Source organism: Littorina saxatilis, linkage group LG3 (assembly GCF_037325665.1).
Source record: "Littorina saxatilis isolate snail1 linkage group LG3, US_GU_Lsax_2.0, whole genome shotgun sequence".
NCBI lineage: Eukaryota > Metazoa > Mollusca > Gastropoda > Littorinimorpha > Littorinidae > Littorina > Littorina saxatilis.
The window spans coordinates 17,583,942-17,606,441 of NC_090247.1; the positions used below are offsets into that span (position 1 = coordinate 17,583,942).

Consider the following 22,500-nt stretch of genomic DNA (forward strand, 5'->3'; position numbering starts at 1 on the left):
CTGTTGCTGCCTGCATCAGACCCCATACCTCGGCACCATACTGAACAATAGGTTGAACTTGTGAGTCAAAAAGCTTGATAAAAACATCCAAAGACAATCTATCGAATTTATACAAAATACTCATAATACACAGTACTGCACGTTTTGCTCTGGCAACTAGATCTTGACAAGCAAAATTAAAGCTTAATTTGGTAGAAAAATAAATACCTAAATACTTGTATGCATTTACTACCTCCATTCTTTGCCCACCAAAATACCAAACTTCACGAGCAGCTAGATATCCACCTTTACGAAAAACCACGATGTTACTTTTCCCCATGTTTACTTTAAGCTCAAGGCGCTGTGAAGCAAAATATAGACTATGTAGTTGTGACTGCAGACCAACAACAGTTTCAGACAGCAAAGTAATATCATCGGCAAACAGTAGAATGAACAATTCAACAATGTCAGGGTTTAAAGTAATACCATGCCTACCATTATCAATGATTTCCAATGCCAGCTCATTTATAAATAGAGCGAATAAAATTGGACTGCACACGTCTCCTTGCTTCACACCTTTTGTACAGTTAATGAAATCTGTTAGTTGAGCACCACATCGTATTTTAGCCTTGACCATTGCATACATACTTTTAATACATCTATACAACTTTCCCTTTATACCATTTTTAATCAAAATTGGCCAGAGCAGTCTGCGTGAGATACTGTCAAAACATTTCTCAAAATCAATGAAAGCTACATAAAGTTTGCGATTATTAGAAAATTGTTTCTGTACAGCAGCAAGCAGAGTGAAGATGTGGTCAACAGTAGAATAATTTTGTTTGAAACCAGCCTGACATTCACCTGTAATATTATGTAATTCAGTCCACTCTTTAAGTCTATTATTAACAACAGTACCATACAATTTACTACATATATCACACAATGAAATTCCCCTATAGTTGTTAGTATCATTTCTATCTCCTTTCTTAAATAACGGTACAATAACTGAATCGTACCAGTTCTGTGGATAGATTCCCTCATCAAACAAAGCGTTAAACAGTTTCACTAAAAACAACACCACATCTTCGCTAGCTGCTTTAAAAAATTCCCCAATTAAACCATCAGGTCCTGCAGCTTTGCCCGATTTCAGTTTTCTGATAGCAATCAACACTTCTTCTTTGGTAATGGGTCTATCCAGCATTTCTTCATATTCATTATTCACGTCATTAACATCAGCATGCTCATCATCTTCAATCTCATCTTTTTCTAAAATGCTATGAAAGTGCTGGTACCAATCATCAACAGAAATATTGTTTTGCTGCTGGACCTTTTTACAAGAAACATTTTTAATTTTCCTCCAAAATTCTCTCTGATCACTTACAGCACCTACAAGTTCTGTATACAAACTGTCATTGTACTGTTTCTTTTTTCTATGCACAAGGTTTTTATATTCACGCCTGGCTTTACAATACTCATCCCTATCCACATTTTCTAATGAATTCCTACAATACTCATCCCTATCCACATTTTCTAATGAATTCCTACATTTTCTCAGCAACTTTCTGACACGTCTTCTTTCAAGCACACATTCACGATCAAACCATTTGAATTTACGTGGTTCATCTGACAAGATAATAGTTTTCTTCATACAAGTTGCACAATCTTTAACTGAATTTATAAACAAAGTCAAAGCATCATTTACATTAATATCAATCATTTCGCTTGCCAGTCGTAACTGTTGCCGAAACACATCAGAATTAATTGCATCTTTGTACTGATGTTCATGATCAGAGTTCCAAACAAATTTTTGCAAAACTTCTTTTTTCTTAACCTTTGTAGCATGTGAATAAAGGTTGTTTTGTTGAGTGATAGTTAATTCAAGTGGCATGTGTTGTGAATCAATATTGTCAGAGACATAAAGGCTGCAAAATTTAACAATGGAATCAAACAAATCATAGGAAGCAAGGAAGTAGTCATTCACACTGTTTCCAAATTCAGAGATGAATGTGTAACAACCCTGAAGGTCGCCATTACATACACCATTCATAATGCATAATCCAAGTGAACTGCACATGTTCAAAAGACACTTCCCATATTGATTCATAACTCCATCTTGCGAATTTCTTACAAATGATCCAACACCAGATTTCATAGAACAATCAAAAATCACATCTTCATCAAAACAGTCCGGGAACACTTTTGCTGTTCTACCATTTAAGTCACCGCATAGAAGAACAGGTAACTCACCAACTTTACACAAACAGTCAACCAAGTAATCTTCTAATAAGTTTATGCCATTATCAATACCAAACACAGAGTAGAACCGAGAATTTTCAGGTGGAACATAAGCACAAACAAACAAAACATCAGTTGAAAAACCGAAAAAGTGTTTATCAAGAACGAATGACAAAAAATTCCCTCCACCACTATCATCCTCCTCCACTGCACGCACATACTGCAAGAGGGTCGAGCGAATCAAACAAATAACACCGCCAGATTCTCTCCCTTGTCTGCCCAAATCCGAGGACGGTTTGACAAAAGCAGTATGAGAAGAAAACAAAGAAGAGTTGAATTGTTTTACAAATGTTTCAACTAAACAAATTATATCAAAAGAAGAAACGTACTGTACAAAATTGAAATCTTTTAATTTTGGCAACAAACCGCCAACATTCCAATGAAGAAAAGTAAGGTTATTTTCTTTTTTATTTACATCAGAAACAAGACAATCAGAAGAATCGTCACTCTCATCAAGTGTGTCTTTTCTGTACACATCGGACGCACCCAAATCACTAGGGGAGGGGGGAGGGGAGGAGGGAGAATGCTGTGTGCTGTCTGCTACGTCACCAAGTGCACTACATGACCCCACACTGCGCACTGTCTCTGAACGATCACAGTTCACGCCACGGTTACAGGTAGGCATAGGCCTATTATCGTCACACTGGGATGCGGCACGTGCCGAAATCACTTCGCCCGTGTCACTACACGCTTCGTCGTAAACAATGTCCACAGTCCCACCCGGTGTACGTTTACATTTTGCCCCCCTAGTCAAAATACTGTCCGATGTAAACAGGGGCCGGCCACATCTCTATCTTTTAATAGCATGCGCGTTGGCCACTTCTTTGATAGAGTCCTCACCATCGAGCACGTACTTCTTACCGTCGATCAGAAGGTGGTCATAGACCATGGTAGCACGTTTACCACTATCCTTGGCAGCACGGCGATGTTGGTTCAGTTTCTTTCGAATGTCACGCACACGTGCAGAGAAGTCTTCGGCCACAAAAACGTCAGAGCCCTTCAGCTTTTCTCTGGCCTTCTTCAGGATGTTGACACGGTCTTTGTAGAACACGCAGCGGGCCACCACTGGAGCGTCACGCTTGTTGCTGGTTCTGTGCACACGGTCGAACTCAACAGGGTTAGGAAGTCCCAAGGGATCTGCCAACAGATCCTGCACGGCGTCTTCACATTGTTGGGGTGTTTCGTTTTCAGGTCGTGTAAGTCCATAGAAGACGAGGTTGTTCCGCCTGGAACGACACTCAAGATCGTCAGCCTTCATTTCAATGTCGTCGAGTCTAGACTTGAGATTTTCATTTTCTTTTCTCAGGTGCCCTACTTCCTCTCTCAACTCACGCACTTCTTCTCTTGTTTCAGTGTAGGCCGCGTTCATCTCTTGTTTTAGGCTGTCCAGCTTTCTCTCCAGGTTGGTATCCATAGTGGCCAGTTTTTTGTCAAAGTTCGAATCCATTGACGCCAGTCTGTCCATCACATCTTTCAAGGTAGGTTCGCTGTTACTTTTGTCCATACTCTCTCTCCACCCGCCGCCAGACTCACCACTCTTACTCGTCAGCCTTGTCTGGCGCATCTGGTCCTGTGGTATCGGCTTGGGAGGGCCAGGGTTCAGTTCAACGTCGCCACACAGTTGTAGGAGATTGCAGTAGAAAATCTGCGCCAGGAGCAAACCCACCATTACACCGGCACACAGAGAATGGAGTTTCAATGTCCGTATCTTGACCTTGTTCATGGCCCGACGATGCATGAAGGCGATGAATGTTGCCACAAAACAGCCACATTTTGCCCTAAAGTTCAGTGGAACGGCTGGCATGGTCACTCACACAGTTCGTTACCAAAATTTGACTCATGAAATGACGTGGTACTTCACCAATTTGACTAATTTGTCAGAGCTACTGCACGCCGCTGCAGTACACGGGAACGTCGAGAGAGAGAGAGAGAGAGAGAGAGAGAGAGAGAGAGAGAGTTCACTCTTCAAAAATAGTTAAGGACCGGTCATGAAATGTTCACAATCTTTAAAATATTCGCAAAAAATCAAGGGTTTAACAATTTGATTGAAACGAGACTTTTTTGAATTAACAAAAGGGAAGTGAGTCTTACTCTAGGAACATTTTTGGGAGGCAGTGTTACTGTGTCATACTAAACAGGCGGAAAAAGTGAGGGTTTCTTTAAAAAGGGGGCAGTTTTCAAAGTCCTATGAAATCGTTGCAAGACATGCCAGGACAAAAAAAAACAGTAATGCACGTGCCACAACAGGGTTCCAGCCACGAAATGCGCCCACAAATTTGTGTTTGTAAAATGACACACTGACAAAATAATGCAATATAACAGCATGCCCCTATCACGAAAACGAAGCGACTTGGATAAGGCAAAGGCAGTTTGATGGCTACAATATGTTGTTTCTGCCAGACAAGTGGTTCAGAGTGTTGCAGTGTCTCACTTCAACATCTTCGGACTGAAGCAATTGGTAGAGTACAGTTACGACAATGTTATGGTCTGCTTACAGTCACCACAACAATGAAGGATCGCCTCAACCAAATGAAGGTCATGCAGAAAAAAAGGTTGCTGAAAAGGCAGCAGGCATCGACAATCACACACTGTTGTAATGAATCAAAGTGTTACAAACTGCTTACGCGTTTTCAACTTCAGTGAAAGACGCCCAGTCCGCAAAACAACATTGACTGCCAACCTGCCCACTGAGCCTGGTGCACTCAACATGTGAGGTGGTAACGTCATCGTAGGGCTCAGTTCTTGTTTACAGATGGGTCCCGCCTCTTCTTGGATCCTGCTGATGGACGCATCAGAGTCTGGAAGCGCCGTAGAGAGCGCTTTGCAGGTGGCGCTGTTCTTGAACAAAATCGTTTAATGGGGGCTCTGTGATGGTCCGGGAAGAGATCACCTGACGTCCTAGGACATCGCACTACCGATTTTTGGGAGATTAACTAGTGATCGCTGCCAGGATAAGATTTTGCAGTTATTCGTTGTAAAAAATACTACAGTTGTGAATTTGAAATCAGAGGGTTGCTCTTGCGTTGTTTTCGCTGGCATGTTTTACGTGACATTTTCTGAAGACAGTTCTCAGTTCTTCAATAAAACAATACAGAAACAATTAAATCATTCAACCTTGTCATTTCTGTATGGCATGCGTTTAAAAAATGGGGTCCTTAACTTTTTTTGAAGGGTATGACTAACTGTTGATTTTAGTATTTTGATCATGTTTTATTTCGCTCCTTTACATATTGAATACATGAATGATTACGAAAGAATAAATAAACCTACCTTTGCAATAAGACATAGTCGTTTTGCTTCTCGACGAATAGCCCTTGGTCACTGTAAGATGTTACGGGTAAGGTAACCCCGACAGAAACCTCGAGTGCTGAAGACGGAGGTACTGGGCTGCACGGTGCACTCTAGCAAACCATGGTACCACGCATCAACGCCAACCATGACAACAACAACAACTGTAAGATGTTATGTTGTGATCTGGACAAACATACAAACACAAACAAGAGAATACAAAAATAATGACCAAATCTAACCAAGCAATGCAGTCAAAAATGAAAGGAGAGAGGTGGGAGCAGGGGAAGATAGAGATAGAAAGGGTAGAGAGAGAAGTCTGAAGTCTGAAGTCTGAAGTCTGAATGTTTTAATGAGTAGGCCTTGGGCCCTTTTCATGGAGATGAGCACATCTCAAGCACCAGCATACAAATGCACATAGTGAACAAAAACAAGAACATCGCCCTGTTTCGTTTACGGATTATGGATTACGAATGGAAAGCGCCTTCATGACAAATGTAGAAAAACGTAGCAATAGCGGCTTACTAGTGTTTGAAAACAGCATGGTTAATTTAAACAATGATGGGATTCTAGTGTATTTTCGTGGAATATAATATTCTCTTAACTCAGCATATTTAGGGCATACTAAAACAAAGTGGACTTCATCTTCAACACTGCCACAAAAAAATGGACAAGATAAATCAGCGGAGGTTGCATTTAAATTAAAGCGAAATCGATGCACTTTCAGAGGAGATACTCCCTTCTTCTTCTTCTTCGTTCATGGGCTCAGACTCCCACGTTCACTCACGCTTTTAGCACGAGTGGATTTGTACGTGTATGACCGTTTTTACCCCGCCATTCAGGCAGCATACGCCGATTTCGGGGGAAAGGAGATACTCCCAATCTAAGTCTAATCAGAAGATTTCTAGCTTTAATATGTTTCAAAACACTTAAATGGGCGGGGATATAGCTCAGTTGGTAGCGCGCTGGATTTGTATTCAGTTGGCCGCTGTCAGCGTGAGTTCGATCCCAGGTTCGGCGGAAATTTATTTCAGAGTCAACTTTGTGTGCAGACTCTCTTCGGTGTCCGAACTCCCCCCCGTGTACACTACATTGGGTGTGCACGTTAAAGATCCCACGATTGACAAAAGGGTCTTTCCTGGCAAAATTGCTTTGGCACAGTTAATAATTGTCTACCTATACCCGTGTGACTTGGAATAATAGGCCGTGAAAGGTAAATATGCGCCGAAATGGATGCAATTGCTGGCCGTATAAAATTTCATCTCACACGGCATCACTGCTGAGCGCCTAGAACTGTACCCACGGAATATGCGCGATATAAGCCTCATTGATTTATTGATTGATTGAATAGTTGGATAATGTTAGGGTTGATTTGAAGGTTCTGTACAGAGAGAAACGTTCACTTCCTTGTACATTTTCAAGCCAGGTTTGCTTATAGGATGAAATAAGTGTTTCTTTAAAAGCTGTCAGGAACGCCCTCTCATCGCCAACACCTTGGTTTTCCCATACTTCATCAAAACCCTACATGTACAGAGTGTAACAGATCGAGGAGGCCCATGTTTTTTTATTTTGTTCATGGAGATATTTCAGCATTTTATACGCCTTGCTCGGAAGGCGATGATGTAGCATCCTCAATATACGTAGCCAAAAACGAATGCATTTAACAAAGCTGTTTATAAACAAGGGGTACCTTCCCGTTTCTCCATAGACCATAGCATTTGGTGTTCTCATACTCGTATTCAAAAAACGTTTAAGTGCGAATAAATGAACTCTCTCTATAGGTGTATGGTCTGCTTCAATCCCCCAAACTTTGGCACCTTATGACAGCATCGGTTGAATCTGCGCGTCGAAAAGCTTGAAAAAAATAGCTGCAGATCTGTCACCCAGTTGCCATAAACATTTTAGAATACCAATGACTCCCTTTTTCCCTTTTGCAGCAAAATCATTAAGAGTGTGAGAGAAGGACAGGCGTGTAGACAACCATACTCCTAAATACTTATACATATTCAAAACGCTCATAGGATGTCCACCATACACCCATCTTTCTCGCAAGGCCAAGTGACCACCGTTCCGAAAAACAACAATATTAGATTTGTCTAAATTAACTTCAAGTCCAAGACGTCTAGACGAATCCCACAGAATGTTTAACTGATTCTGGAGCCCACATACAGAATCTGAAATAAGAATAATATCATCTGCAAACATCAGAATGAGTATTTCCAAAAAGTCTGGAATAAGTTGAATACCATGTTTTCCCTTCTGGACAATATCATTAGCTAGCTCATTAATTAGTAGAGAAAACAAAACTGGACTACAAATTTCTCCCTGTTTTAGACCCCTTGGGCACATAAAGGAGTCCGAAAAATCACTTCCTGATCGCACTTTTGCTTTTACCACGTCATACATACAGCTGAGCGCCTGGTACATCTTTACTTTAACTCCATTTTTCTTCAAAGTTTTCCACAACGTAGTTCTTACAACTGAATCAAAAGCTTTACGAAAGTCAATAAAAGCAACATACAACTTCTTGTGTGTCAATAACTGCTTCTGTACCAAAGGTTGTAGTGTAAAAATATGATCAACGGTACTATAGCCTCTGCGAAAACCAGCTTGACTCTCATTTAATATTTCATGTTTTTCGATCCAATTCGTCAATCTGTTGTTCAAAATGTAGCTATACAATTTGCTGCATATACATGATAATGAAATACCTCTGTAATTATCAGGATTATTCTTATCACCTTTCTTGTGAAGGGGATGAATTATAGCTGCGTTGCGGGTGACAACATATCAAGTTTGTGAACACTAATAACTACTTGTGAACAGTACTAACTGTGATACAAGTCAGATAATAATCACACTGGAGCATTTCAGATAAACTTTCTCAGTCACTACTTCACACCAGCACCTGACTGTCAGTGTTAGCCAGCGTTTACAAAAGCAAACCAAAAATACCCCTCTACCTCATTTACAAACATTTAAAGTTTACAAAAGGTAAACATTATCCCAGTTTGTACTGGGGTCAAAAAAAGGAAACCCACGACGTTCCAGTTCAACTCAATTTTCTGAGCTTACTTGCTCTTGTTCTTGCAAGATGAATTGTTTGGGTGGCAGTGACTATGGCAGTGATTTCTTGCTTTCTTGCAAGTGCATCTGGCTGTATCGCACTTCCCATTGCAAGAACATTTTTTGAACCCTTGTCCTCCATGCCTTGAATGAAGCTGAGCGATGCTTCTCATTGGTAGGACAGTGTCCTTCACTTGGTCAGCAGTGACAATTTGGAAATCGGCCTCGATAATTAGATTGCGGGAGAGCATAGTGTTTATGATGCCATGCTTGGTGCCAACGTGGTACAGGTCGTTGTGAACCTTCAGGAACACCCCAGGCACGTTTCTGCAATCAAGGCGCCCACGATCAAACTCGCTGACTGGAACCAGCACGCCGTCGTTTTGCAGCAGTGGAACCAGCTTGGCTCTTGTTGTTCGCAGCATTTCAGCACGGCTTTTTTCTTGTCCTTCACGTGCATCTTGTCTGCACTGCGTCAAAATGCTTGCATGATCTTCTAGAGCTGTACTTGAAGTGGCGGCCCCTCCAACTGCACCTTCCACCTCTGCATCATTTTCAGTTGAATTCTGTAGACCAAGTTCTTCTAGAGCTACACTTGAAGTTATTGATCGTCACCACCCCCCAACCCCCCAATCCCCCGAAGTGCCACGAGCATGACCCAGAAAATAAATGCACATTTCTGAGATTAAGTTTTGCATAAATTAGAACTAATGTGCATACTTTGTGAAATATAATATTGATAACGTTTTTGATTTATTTTTTTCATGGATTACAAACGGCAATTGATGAAACTAATTATGTATAATTTCTATGCATCTCTTTCTACTACTACTCACATGTTTAGAATCATGAGGTCGAACAAAATGTTGTGTCAAAAGTGACCTCAAACAGTTCAGTGACACAAATCAAATCAAATCAAATCAAATTTTATTTTACGAGGGTTGTGGCATAAGCAATATAAACGAGCTTCTTTTCAACCAGCCCTCGCCCAGAGAGGGACTATTCTAATCTTAAATACATATATATATGTATACAAACGTAAAACAATTACAAAAGATAAGCATGACAGAGACAGAGAGAGACAGAGAGAGACACAGAGAGAGAGAGAGAGAGAGAGAGAGAGAGAGAGAGAGAGAGAGAGAGAGAGAGAGAGAGAGAGAGAGAGAGAGAGAGAGAGAGAGAGAGAGAGAGAAAGAGAGAGAGAGAGAGCGTTTGTGAAATAGTATTTAAGGCTTATCTTGATGACTTTCTGTAATTCTCCCACTTCCAGAATCTCAAACTTTTTTCGCAGGTAACACAGGCTTCTGTGTTTTTCAGAAACTGTACCACTAGCACTTAACAGGTTAATGATGGTTTGGTATGTTTCCTGGTCCGGTAAACAGAATTTTGTGTAGCCTCCATTTCCAAGATGCTCTTCAAAACGAATACGAAATTGTGAACCTTTAGTTTCCATGGCTGGATTTGGCTAACACTGACAGTCAGGTGCTGGTGTGAAGTAGTGACTGAGAAAGTTTATCTGAAATGCTCCAGTGTGATTATTATTTGACTTGTATCACAGTTAGTACTGTTCACAAGTAGTTAGTAGTGTTCACAAACTTGATATGTTGTCACCCGCAACGCAGTGAGAGGCGCGCACGCACGCGGATGATTTTGGGTTCAAACAGACTGACTAATATGTAAAACAGTTAGACCTTAGAATTGATTTGACACATTAGGCAAGGATTTTGCCTATTCTGTAGACATTTTTGCCTAAATTGTACAGCAGTCGTGCCAAAATCAAAACCTTGCCTAATTCTACGACTTAGGCTGCCTAATTTACGCAATAGGCAGCCTAAATCATAAATTTTCACAAATTAGGCAAAATTCAACATTGATTTCACAGGTTAGGCACAGCCGTTGCCTATTTCACGAATTAGGCAAGACACTACCTAATTCAAGAACTTAGGCACTTTCAGGATCTAGGCACGACATATAATCATCACAAGCAGAATAAAAACTAAATTTACTAAGATCAAATTCAACCAGTTACGTACCTTTCTTCGAAGTTGACGAATTGATACACGATTCTTCATCATTGTATGTACATTAGTCTTGGCCAGCAGTGGCGATACACATCGGATTTCTAGACACAGCTAAATGACTTTTACCACTAGAGTTAAGTCAAGTATGATAGGAAGTAGTGAAAAATTCATAACAGTTCCGCACTACAGCGGCGACAACAATCCACTGGCATTCAAAAACACAGCTTATAATGACACTAAACAGTAGAGTACACTCAAACAGGATTGTTTTTCTTGATTCCCTTTGTTTTCCGCTTGTAAAGAGTAGGGAAAGCTTCCATAGACTATACTGCACAACAGTAACGCCACAAACTGGATTGCAAGACACTACCAACAGACACAAAGCACCATATTAAAGTCAAACATGATTTCCTTTCTGCGTCTCAGTCAGCATTGTGTTTCTTGTAGCGAGTAGTGAAAGTATGCAAACACAGCGTCAATATAACACACACACTGAATTCAACACTCCGCGATATTTCCACCCAGCCTCTCTGAAGAGTGTCTCTTGCCTGGGACTGAATGAATGCCCGATTCGACACACATGACTGCATGGTTGGTTGGGCGAAGGTTTGAATGTAGTGGTGCAATCAATAAATGATGCTTCATGTCCCACAGGTACTTTGCCTATTAGAGACTAGATAATATTATTCGATACCAGCAATGTTAATGGTGCACGCCTCATACAATCAATCAATATGAAGCTTCTATATATATATACGACTTGTGTCTGTGTGTGTGTGTGTGTGTCTGTGTGTCTGTGTATCTGTGTATTTGTGTATTTGTGTATTCGCCATGCACGGCCAAAGTTCTCGATGGATCTGCTTCAAATTTGGTGGGCTTATTCAGAGAGACCCCGGACACAACCTCATCGATGAGATATTTCAACACGTGCTCTCAGCGCGCAGCGCTGAACCGATTTTGGTTCCACCTCAGCTATTTTGGTTCCACCTCAGCTACCCGGGCCCCCATACCGACACACCATAGCCGCTACACCACATCACAACGCCAAAGTTCTCGGTGGATCTTTTTCAAATTTGGACACCGTATTCAGCTACACCCCGGACACAATATCATTGATGAGATATTTCAACACGTGCTCTCAGCGCGCAGCGCTGAACTGATTTTGGTTTTTGTGTTCATTTCACCATTATAAGTAACTCTTCCTTATCTTCTCCAGTGTTTGGCGTTTATCTCCCTTCCTTCGTGTGGCTTTCCCGTTCAGTTGTAAGTTACTATTACTATTTTTAGAATGTCACTGCGCTGTCCACTGCGCTGTCCACAACGCTTCCCTTGCACCCGTAAGTTGTTCTTACTGTCAAAGTGAAAAGGTCGAATCAATTTATAGCCACGCGAAAAATACACTCTCACCTATCTCTATATATTTATAGATACAGATATGCATATATATATACGGCTTCTCTGTGTGTGTGTGTGTGTGTTTGTGTGTGTGTGTGGGCAAAAACCTGTGTATTGTAGAGTTCTGTTTGTGATGTGGTCTAGCGGCTTTTGTCTGCAGCAAGCCAAACAGATAAACTGTTATGTGAGCAGGAACTCTTCCGTAAGAAGTGGGAGGATAAACAGGACTTAAACGACCCAGAACTCAACCCTTCCTTAAAAATAAATGCTCCCTTATCCATTCAAGAACTGAAAACGGCTATAGCATCGGTGACAAAAGTCCGATCCGCCTGTGGTTCTGATCCAATAAACTATCAGGTCATACAACATTTACCAAACCAAGGATTAAATCTTTTACTGGACTTTTATTCAACATGCTGGAAGTCTGGCCTGATTCCCTCAGCTTGGAAAGAGGCTGTTGTGATCCCCATTTTAAAGCCTGGAAAACCAAGAGCTGACCCTTCCAACTGGCGCCCTATATCTCTGACCTCCCATCTGAGCGAAAGAATACTAAAATCCAGACTAGAAGATGAAATGGAAAGAAAAAAGGTAATACCCCTGTGCCAAGCCGGTTTCCGTCGAGGCAGGGGTGTCTCGGATCACATTGTAAAACTGTCCTCCAAAATTAAGAAAGCTCTCTCACGCAAGAAGTCTCTCTTTGCTGTCTTTTTTGACATCAAAAAAGCCTACGATACAGTATGGCACCAACGATTGTTGTTCAAATTGAAGCAATTAGGCATCAGTGGTAATATGTTTCAATACATAAAAAGCTTTCTACTGAACAGATCCTTTCAAACTGATTATAAAGGTGCCAAATCATCCACTCGCAAAGTTGACATGGGAGTGCCACAGGGCTCAGTAATAGCACCACTGCTTTTTAGCATTATGCTGCATGACATATCGACAATTAAAACACATGGAGCCGAACTGACGCTTTATGCGGATGATATTGCTCTATGCAAAGAGTATCAAAACAATACTATAAAACAGAACACAAATTCTCTAAAGAGTGGCAAACAGCTATAGATAACATTGCGAACAATATGCGGGAGAATGGCTTCACTCTCTCTGCCGAGAAAACTGTATTCGTTGTCTTTACAAACCGAAAACTGGAAGATCGAGAAAAGATACAGTTCTCACTAGATAAATCTGTTGTCTCACCCAGTCAGCAGGTGAAATATCTGGGCGTACTTTTCACCTCAAATGGACTATGGACTGCTCACTTAAAGTATCTCTTAAGCAAAGCAAATAAGACCATCAACCTTCTTAAAATACTGGCTGCCCAACCATGGGCAAAGTGCCCAGTTATTCTAACAAACATCACCAGAGCTCTTATAAGATCAAGACTATCATATGGACAGGAGGCCTACTTCTCGTCGGCTCGAAAATGGCTTGATAAGCTACAGTCAGCGGAGTGTCGTGCCCTTCGGCTTGCCCTCGGACACCCAAGGCATTCAAAGCAGGCCATTGTATACCACCAAGCAGGATTCCTCCCTCTTGACATGTGGCGGCGTAAGTGCTGCGCAGATTACAATGTTCGAGCCAACACAGTGCAAAACTCAACAAAAGAGGAGCTACAACCGCATTACAATCATATCCAAAACAAAAAGGCCCACTTTGGCACTACTTTCTCCTCACTGGCTCAATTCAATGCTTCACTCTTTAGTGAAATCAGTGTCGACCCAAATGATGTGGCCCAAAACCCCATATCTCGTGATCCCTCATGGACAATGAAAGAAATGAATTTTGACACAGAATATTGCACAGCTACAAAGGATGATCAGTTATTACTCAGGACACAAGCCCTTGAGCACATTGATACTGTATACAAAGGCCATGTTCATGTTTACACAGACGGGTCAGTGTTGGATGACAAGAAGGCTGGCGCAGCTTTTGTAATCCCCAGCGATGACATGACTGGGAAATTTAAACTGTGCAACAGAAACTCGATCTTCTCAGCTGAGCTCCTTGCCATCTGCATGTCGCTTGTTCATCTCAATCTCAAGAACACTCCTCCTCAAAAGATAGCTATATTCTCTGACTCCAAAGCAGCCATTGAAGCATTAAGATCTAACAAAAGATCAAAAAGACATGATCTTGTCATTGCCATAAAGGAGCTGGCAAATAAAATTATAAAACAAGTCGCGTAAGGCGAAAATACAATATTTAGTCAAGTAGCTGTCGAACTCACAGAATGAAACTGAACGCAATGCCATTTTTCAGCAAGACCGTATACTCGTAGCATCGTCAGTCCACCGCTCATGGCAAAGGCAGTGAAATTGACAAGAAGAGCGGGTAGTAGTTGCGCTAAGAAGGATAGCACGCTTTTCGTTTTAACTTTCTGAGCGTGTTTTTAATCCAAACATATCATATCTATATGTTTTTGGAATCAGGAACCGACAAGGAATAAGATGAAAGTGTTTTTAAATTGATTTCGACAATTTAATTTTGATAATAATTTTTATATATTTAATTTTCAGAGCTTGTTTTTAATCCGAATATAACATATTTATATGTTTTTGGAATCAGCAAATGATGGAAAATAAGATAAACGTAAATTTGGATCGTTTTATAAAAGAAATATTTTTTTTACAATTTTCAGATTTTTAATGACCAAAGTCATTAATTAATTTTTAAGCCACCAAGCTGAAATGCAATACCGAAGTCCGGGCATCGTCGAAGATTACTTGACCAAAATTTCAATCCATTTGGTTGAAAAATGAGGGCGTGACAGTGCCGCCTCAACTTTCACGAAAAGCCGGATATGACGTCATCAAAAACATTTATCAAAAAAATGAAAAAAACGTATGGGGATATCAATCCCAGGAACTCTCATGTCAAATTTCATAAAGATCGGTCCAGTAGTTTGGTCTGAATCGCTCTACACGCACGCACGCACACACACACACACACACACACACACATACACACACACATACACCACGACCCTCGTTTCGATTCCCCCTCGATGTTAAAATATTTAGTCAAAACTTGACTAAATATAAAAAGGAAGCGAGATTAACCTGGTCTGGTGTCCAGCACACGTGAACGTGCCTGGCAACGAGAAAGCGGACAAAGCCGCTAAAGAAGCTGCCCAAGGCATAGGCGCCTCCGAGGTAGACCTGCCATTGTCTGCTTCTGAGATCAGTAGCCTTACAGACTCTCTTCTCTGGAGAGAATGGAGGAACAAATATATGCACAAGGCTATAAGCTCTGGCTGGCTCATTCGGGAAGCCCCATCAAAACAGATGAACACCTATAATGCATGCCCACGTGTAATAAATAGAGCACACGAGTGAATTACCAAGCGGCTGCAAATACCCACGAGTGGTTTATTTTCCAGTAATCAACTCGTGGTCATTGTTTAAGCTATTTATACAACGAACAACACGGGTCGAACATGCAGTCATGCAGACGACATTTTGTAGGCAATTTCATTTCAGCGTAATCACTCAGAGTGTCAAATGCGCGTCATTCAAATAGTCCCTATTCTTTTACTTTATTCTTAGTCTCCGACTCGTCGGCATTATACTTGTCTCGTCTAAATATCGGACCCCATTGCTACGATTAAAACACAATAGCGTTTATGTAGCTATTCTGACATTACATTCTGTGTTAAAATCATGTTTTTGTCAGCAGCAAGGACCAGAATGGTCCATGTCGTTGATTGCAGACGACGGTTCCCTTTCCGTATGAAGCCACGGAAATAACCGAACATTGAAAAACCCACGGACATGTATTACGGAGAAAACTCGGGATAGCCGGATGTTTAGCATTACGTCAATATGCTGGGAATCATATGACGTCATGACGTATCATGCTTGCCTACGTAGATTGTATACATGTTCGAAAGTCTGACTGTTGTGAATTCGCGTGGTGAAGACTGCGGTAAATCTGTAGATGATCAGAGAACAAGGATTGTCTCAGAAGAAACGACTAAATGTTTTAGATCGGTAACTTCATTTCAACATTGCACTATATAATGGACGTTCTATGTGACAGGAGAGTTTGCTGATTTTGTGTTAAACATTGGAGAGATCGTCTGCTAGAATCAGAGATAGGTCGCTTCAGATTGCAGCTTCTGGAAATGTGCAAGGTTTGTTGCCTGTTGAAGAACTGGATTTTACACGTAATGTATGTCATGTACAGTAAGCAACAACAAAAACACACACAAAGAAAATGGCATCGTCTGTCGACTAGTTATACACGTCAGCCATTGTTGTTACAGTTTTGAGTCAACATTGTACGTATTCTTCCGCAACAGGGTCCAATCGTCTGGGTTTCAAATGTTCTAAAAATAAATTCTAGAGTTGATTATTTTTTAGCCCTCTTTATTCTTACTTCGAATAATCCACGTGTGATTTTGGGTTTAATCAAAGTAGTTCGTTCTAATTTCTCACTTGTCTAAAAATAATCAACTAGATTTAATCCACCCCTCGGTTGCATTGCAGGAGTTGTATAAAAAGGATTAACCGCCTAAGGGCAGAAGCTGGGAATTACCAATTTCTAGAGCTCACCATTGACTTTGGAGTGTGATTTGAACTCATGCCACTTTCAACCCCTGACTCAGTTTATAAACTCAAATAGAAATATTCTGCCAAATACCTCAAAGGAAAAATTAAGCTATCTTTTAAGTTTTAATAAAGACCTTGGGTGGCAAGGTCCCAAACTTATCGCTGGACTTATGCACACGCACCCACTTGGTCCCTGGATATGAAGAGACGTTGCTGCGGCTGACGCCATTGCTTCTCATACAGCTCACACTACCTCTCCCCCTCCGTCAACAACAGTCCCTCGAATCATTCAAATCTGCACTCAAGACATTCCTTTTTTCCAAATAATCCATGCATTCTACACTGCCCACCCCATCCCACCCTGAATAACTGTACATATTTTAATGGTTGATGATGTGTGTGTGCTAGTGACTTTAAGTCTCCGTGTGTGTGAATGAGTGTATGTGCGCCTTGAGTCGCCTGTTGGTGAGATATGTGCGCGTTATAAATATTCGTATTATTATTATTATTATATATTTTTATCAGAACTTTTAAAAATACCATTTTATATCCAAGTATCTCTTAACACCATTTTTAATTAGATGAGCGAGAGTGTGCGGGGGGCGGGAGGGTGGTGAACCACTGTACATAAAGGGAAAGTTTGTGTGCGTGCCTGTGTGTGTTCTTAATCTAAGACAAATGTCGCCAATGTTTTTACAGAGTGACGTTAAATAAACGATTTTATCATCTGTCTGTATGTTCTGGCATGTGAGAAGCCACAGCAGATAATATAGGGCCAAGAAATAAGCTCTAAAATTCTCAATCCCGTTTGACAGGACTTCGCCTTCAAAGGTGATTCTGGTGAACCGCCACGCTGTCTGTCTCTGTCTCGCGCCGTTCACCCCAAATTCCCGTTTCTGAGTAACTATTTTTAGAATGTCACTGCGCTGTCCAGAACGCTTCCCTTGCACCCGTAAGTTGTTTTTACTGTCAAAGTGAAAAGGTCGAATCAATTTATAGCCACGCGAAAAATACACTCTCACCTATCTCTATATATTTATAGATATAGATATACATATATATATATACGGCTTCTCTGTGTGTGTGTTTGTGTGTGTGTGTGTGGGCAAAAACCTGTGGATTGTAGAGTTCTGTTTGTGATAGGGTCTAGCGGCTTTTGTCTGTCTGTATGTTCTGGCATTTGAGAAGCCACAACAGATAATATAGGGCTAAGAAATAAGCTCTAAAATTCTCAATCCCGTTTGACAGGACTTCGCCTGCAGAGGTGATTGTGATGAACCGCCACGCTGTCTGTCTCTGTCTCGCGATTCACCCCGGCGAAGCCGGGTATTCCTCTAGTATATCAATATGAAGCTTATATCGCGCGTATTCCGTGGGTACAGTTCTAAGCGCAGGGATTTATTTATTTTATTTTTATTTTATGCAATTTATATCGCGCACATATTCAAGGCGCAGGGATTTATTTGTGCCGTGTTTACACAATACATCACGCATTCACATCGGCCAGCAGATCGGAGCCATTTCGGCGCATATCCTACTTTTCACGGCCTATTATTCCAAGTCACACGGGTATTTTGGTGGACATTTGTATCTATGCCTATACAATTTTGCCAGGAAAGACCCTTTTGTCAATCGTGGGATCTTTAACATGCACACCCCAATGCACTCTTTTATCCCTCTGTCTTTTCAGCGCTTTCAACCTGGCGTATCTTTGTAGGGTCCGGTTTTGCTGACTTGAGGACTGTGACCCGTCTTTATGTTCAAGGTCTGCACTCTATTTAAGTTTTATATCTGCGTGCGTGTTTATGATACTTTGTCTTCCCGGCATTGATATCATTCTCAACAATAAACAAAGAAATGTTCATCGTGCCCAACTTGTTCAGCAATAAACTAAACCGTTGTCTGACATGGCACTGACATCCATTTTCATCAATAAAACAGACTAATGTCTTCTGGACCAAATTACACTTTCTTGAAAACCAAATGTGACATGTAGAAGTGTTAGTGTGACAAAACAAAACATACACTGCTAACATTCCTAGACCATACTTCGCTAATATTACATTTATATCGTACACGTTACAATGTCCTTGTCAATCTAATGCACGACAATCAGTATATTGTCAACAATGTATTGTGTCAAGAATGCTAGAGAATCGTTAAGTAGCCTTGTGTCACGATAATGCTTTCTTATCCCATGACATGCCTCTTTGTCTCTGTTAGCTGAGGAGGTGATTATTCTGGATTATCCATCACAACCATATGGATTATCCATCACAACCTAGGGCCTAAAAAAAAAATAGGTGTGGTTACGGTAACCCGACCTACCCTATTTTTAGGGGCCGATCCTATAACTTTTTATTACATTTGTCAAAAAAAAAAAAAAAAAAAAAACCGAGTGCAAAAAACGAGTGCAAAAAACGCAATGAAAGCGAAAGCGCCCGTGTCGCACACTTATTTCCCTGTCAAGTAGGTTTAATTTGTACACATTAGAAAAAAAAGTCACAAAAAAAAAAGTGATTGCCTACCTACCTACCCTATTTTTTTTGGCTATGTTACTGTAACCACACCTATTTTTCTTTTTGGCCTAGTCTCGATCTCACCTGTCATTGGTCATTGTCTTTGATCTCAGAGTACAATTGAATAATTTATAGAGGTCTTCGGCATATGTATCGTTAACTCGGACACTACTTTCTTTAGCAAAACGATTGAAATATTCTGCGGTATAAAAGTCGAACTCACGTTTAGCTAACGATCTACATACATCTTAACATTGAAGAAATAAAGAAAACAACAAAGAACAGGGGCGGATCAGTTAAGCCAGAGGGGGGGGGGTAACAACCTGGGGTCCAGGGGTAGACTCCTTGTGGGGTACATGGGCAAGGCCCCGTTGGGGTGTCTGAAGAGTTTTAGCTATTTTATGAACAATTTATGGCTTATCCTTGATTTTAAACATGATCAACTGGTGTCAGCAGCCACTCATTATTTCTTTTAAAAGTTAGTATTAATTTTTGTTATTTTTTTTACAGCCGGGGGGGGTTCCGGGACCCATGTAACCACCCCCCCCCTCCCCCTAATCCGCCCCTGAAGAATACACATAACCTCAGTTGCATGCAGGTTTGCTACTACAAATATTGTTTGCCTTTTTTATTTATTTTTTTTGTGTGCGTGGCTTGGAGCAAACCTTCTTCATAGGTCTTTTCTTTTCTCAGTCAAATGTGTACATTTTTAAATCAACAAACTTTATCAGTAAACTAATATGTTTAAATAAATAAATAAATTAAAATAATCATAACATTACCCGCTATTACGAGCTAGTCGTGTGACAGAGAGTGTTCTTGCACACTCGACTGCTGCTGTTTCACTCCGGCTGAAACAGCAGCAGTCGAGTGTGCAAGAACACTCTCTGTCACACGACTAGCTCGTAATGGCGATTATGTCTCACAGCTTCAACAGAGGAGAGAACAAACACGTTTTGCGTACTCACGCTTGATAAACCTAAACACAGGAGCAGCCATTGTGGAGAGATCTACTTTTTGACGAAAGTGAACGAACAACTATGAATGACGTCTCGGTATATGTGAATGACGTCACAGTCATCGTCACAGTCTGTATCTTTTGAAGCATTCCATTCTTCATGACGTCTTTCTGTGTCTGCATCCGCGAAATGTTTGTTCTTTCCGGGGTCTTTGTCATCTATGTTCAGAACTCTGTCCTTCTAGTTTCAGACTAACAGGCCTCCTGAGCGAGCCACTTTCCAAGGGAAGCTAAACTCGCGTATGGAAACAGTACTGTCGTCTGGGATGCCGTTTTCAGTATTCTCAGCGTTGAAGAATTTGTAAAGAGAAGACACGACAACAGCAGGAGAAATAAAAGTCGTGTGTGCATTTTGGGGCTTTTGGAGGGACGATTTCGAGTTTGAATCCGTTCTTGCACATGCTCCAAAGCGTGTAACATTATACGTTATTTGCGTGTTTGACCAAAATATGACATTTTACACAGATCGAGACAGTCATTGTTCTCCGAGACCGCGCTAGCGGTCGAGGTGAACAATGACTGTCGAGATCTGTGTAAAATGTCATATTTTGGTCAAACACGCAAATAACATTTATGTATCGATCGAATTCCTTTCAGGTACTATGACTTTGTTGTTGTTTTGACGATTGAACGAGCACACAAACACATGCATGCAATCCACATGCAATCAAACACATAAGCTTCATATTTGGGCGTTTCAGGTTGACCGAAACTTCAAAGGAACTACAAAACACACGTCATGTACTCACTTTGTTGTTGTTTTGACATTGAACAGCACACACACATGCAATCAAACACATGACGTTTTTTGTTTTTTAGTTCCTTTGAAGTTTCGGTCAACCTGAAAAGCCAAATTATAAAGTTTTGTCGGCCTCTGACGTCACATGACTCAAAGAAGGGAAATCCAATCTCCAATCGATACATACAATCTTGCACACGTTTGCTTTAGTAGTGGCAAAGAAGGAAAGCGTGTGACATAAATGTATTCCTAATGTTCAGCTCAGTTTCCAATAATACACCCAAATCTAACTTTTTCCCATATTTAAATTTTCCAATTGTCATTTTGGTAATTAGAATACAATAATTCACAAAATAAATATAATCATTTTTCAAACTTTCCCTAAAATAACCCAAAAATACATTTTCTTCATTCAAAATGATGGCAACATGTATTTTCTTATAAACAAAATCTTTATATATTTCCCAACCCTTCATCAACTCTTGGCAACTAAAAACGAAATGTTCAAGGGTGTCTAATTCATTACAAACTTCACACTTATTCGATGTTCGTAATCCCATTTTGTTTAATAAAATATTGGTTTGATATATTCTATGTAATGATTTCCAGTGCAGCAGACGTAATCTTTCTTCTTTTGTGCTGTTAACAGCCAGTAACCAGTTTCTCTTATCCAAATCTACATTATCTTTTCGTTTCCAAAAATCACAGGCACTCGGAATCTGGACATCAAGATCAACTAAACATGTTCTAATAAACTTTGCTGTTATATTACCACCATTAACAATGAAATCCTGCAATGTAAAATATTGATATGGTAATGTGTCTGTACGTCTGGATTTAAGTGCTGTGCATAATGCATTGTATTCAAACTGTCTGGATGGTTTATAACCCACTTTTTGACATAAATCTTCAAAAGAAATAATAATACCATTTTCATTCATAACATCCTTTACAAATGAGATATTATGTTTTATAAAATCTTTAAAAAATAGGCATTTATGTTTAAATTGAATATTCATATTGTTCCAAATGCATTGGTCCTTCAATAATACTGGTGCAAAATCATACTTTTCACAGAAAACACTTTTATTGTCAAGCCAAGTCAATAACACTTGTTTCCAAAACAATGATCTGCAAATATTGAGGCCATTCATCGTTTTCGAAGATGCATTTGAGTCAAAGCACGATAAACCAATGCCCAGACATGCCAGACAATATCTTGGAATAACAGACCAATACTTTTATGTGGAGTTTTGCAAATTAACAAGCCAGGAAATCATAAATGAGTTGTGCATGTCTACTACGTTTATCATATTCAAACCACCATAATATTTTTCTTTACACATAACTGTTCGTCTTACTTTTTCAAATGCGCGCGTATTTGAATACTTTTTTCTTCCAAATAAACCTAAACAAAATGGAATTAATATGATGTAAAACATGATGAGGTACTGCCAGAGACTGGAAAATATAAACGAATTGAGATGTAAGAAAGGTTTTAACAATACAAATTTTACCTTGTATACTTAAATTTCTTTTTGACCAATTGGCGATTATTTGTTGTATTCGTTGAATTTTCTTTGACCAGTTTTCCTCTAAAGACGATGCGGGTATATTGTTTGGAAAA

At 40.3% G+C, this 22,500-nt stretch overlaps 1 protein-coding gene across 3 annotated transcripts in view; it reads right to left on the bottom strand.

Moving 5' to 3' along the window:
- LOC138961767 (uncharacterized) overlaps nt 1-22,500 on the bottom strand; it is a 42,355-nt gene that overhangs the window by 13,573 nt on the left and 6,282 nt on the right. For 2 of the 3 annotated variants that reach the window (XM_070333437.1, XM_070333436.1), the window contains exon 1: nt 4,899-5,192. In XM_070333437.1, the coding sequence (XP_070189538.1) occupies nt 4,899-5,001 (103 nt within the window). In that variant the 5' untranslated portion in view covers nt 5,002-5,192. Of the gene's footprint in view, nt 1-4,898; nt 5,193-5,544; nt 5,749-22,500 lie in introns of those variants that run through there. The other variant, XM_070333438.1, reaches the window with a different exon arrangement.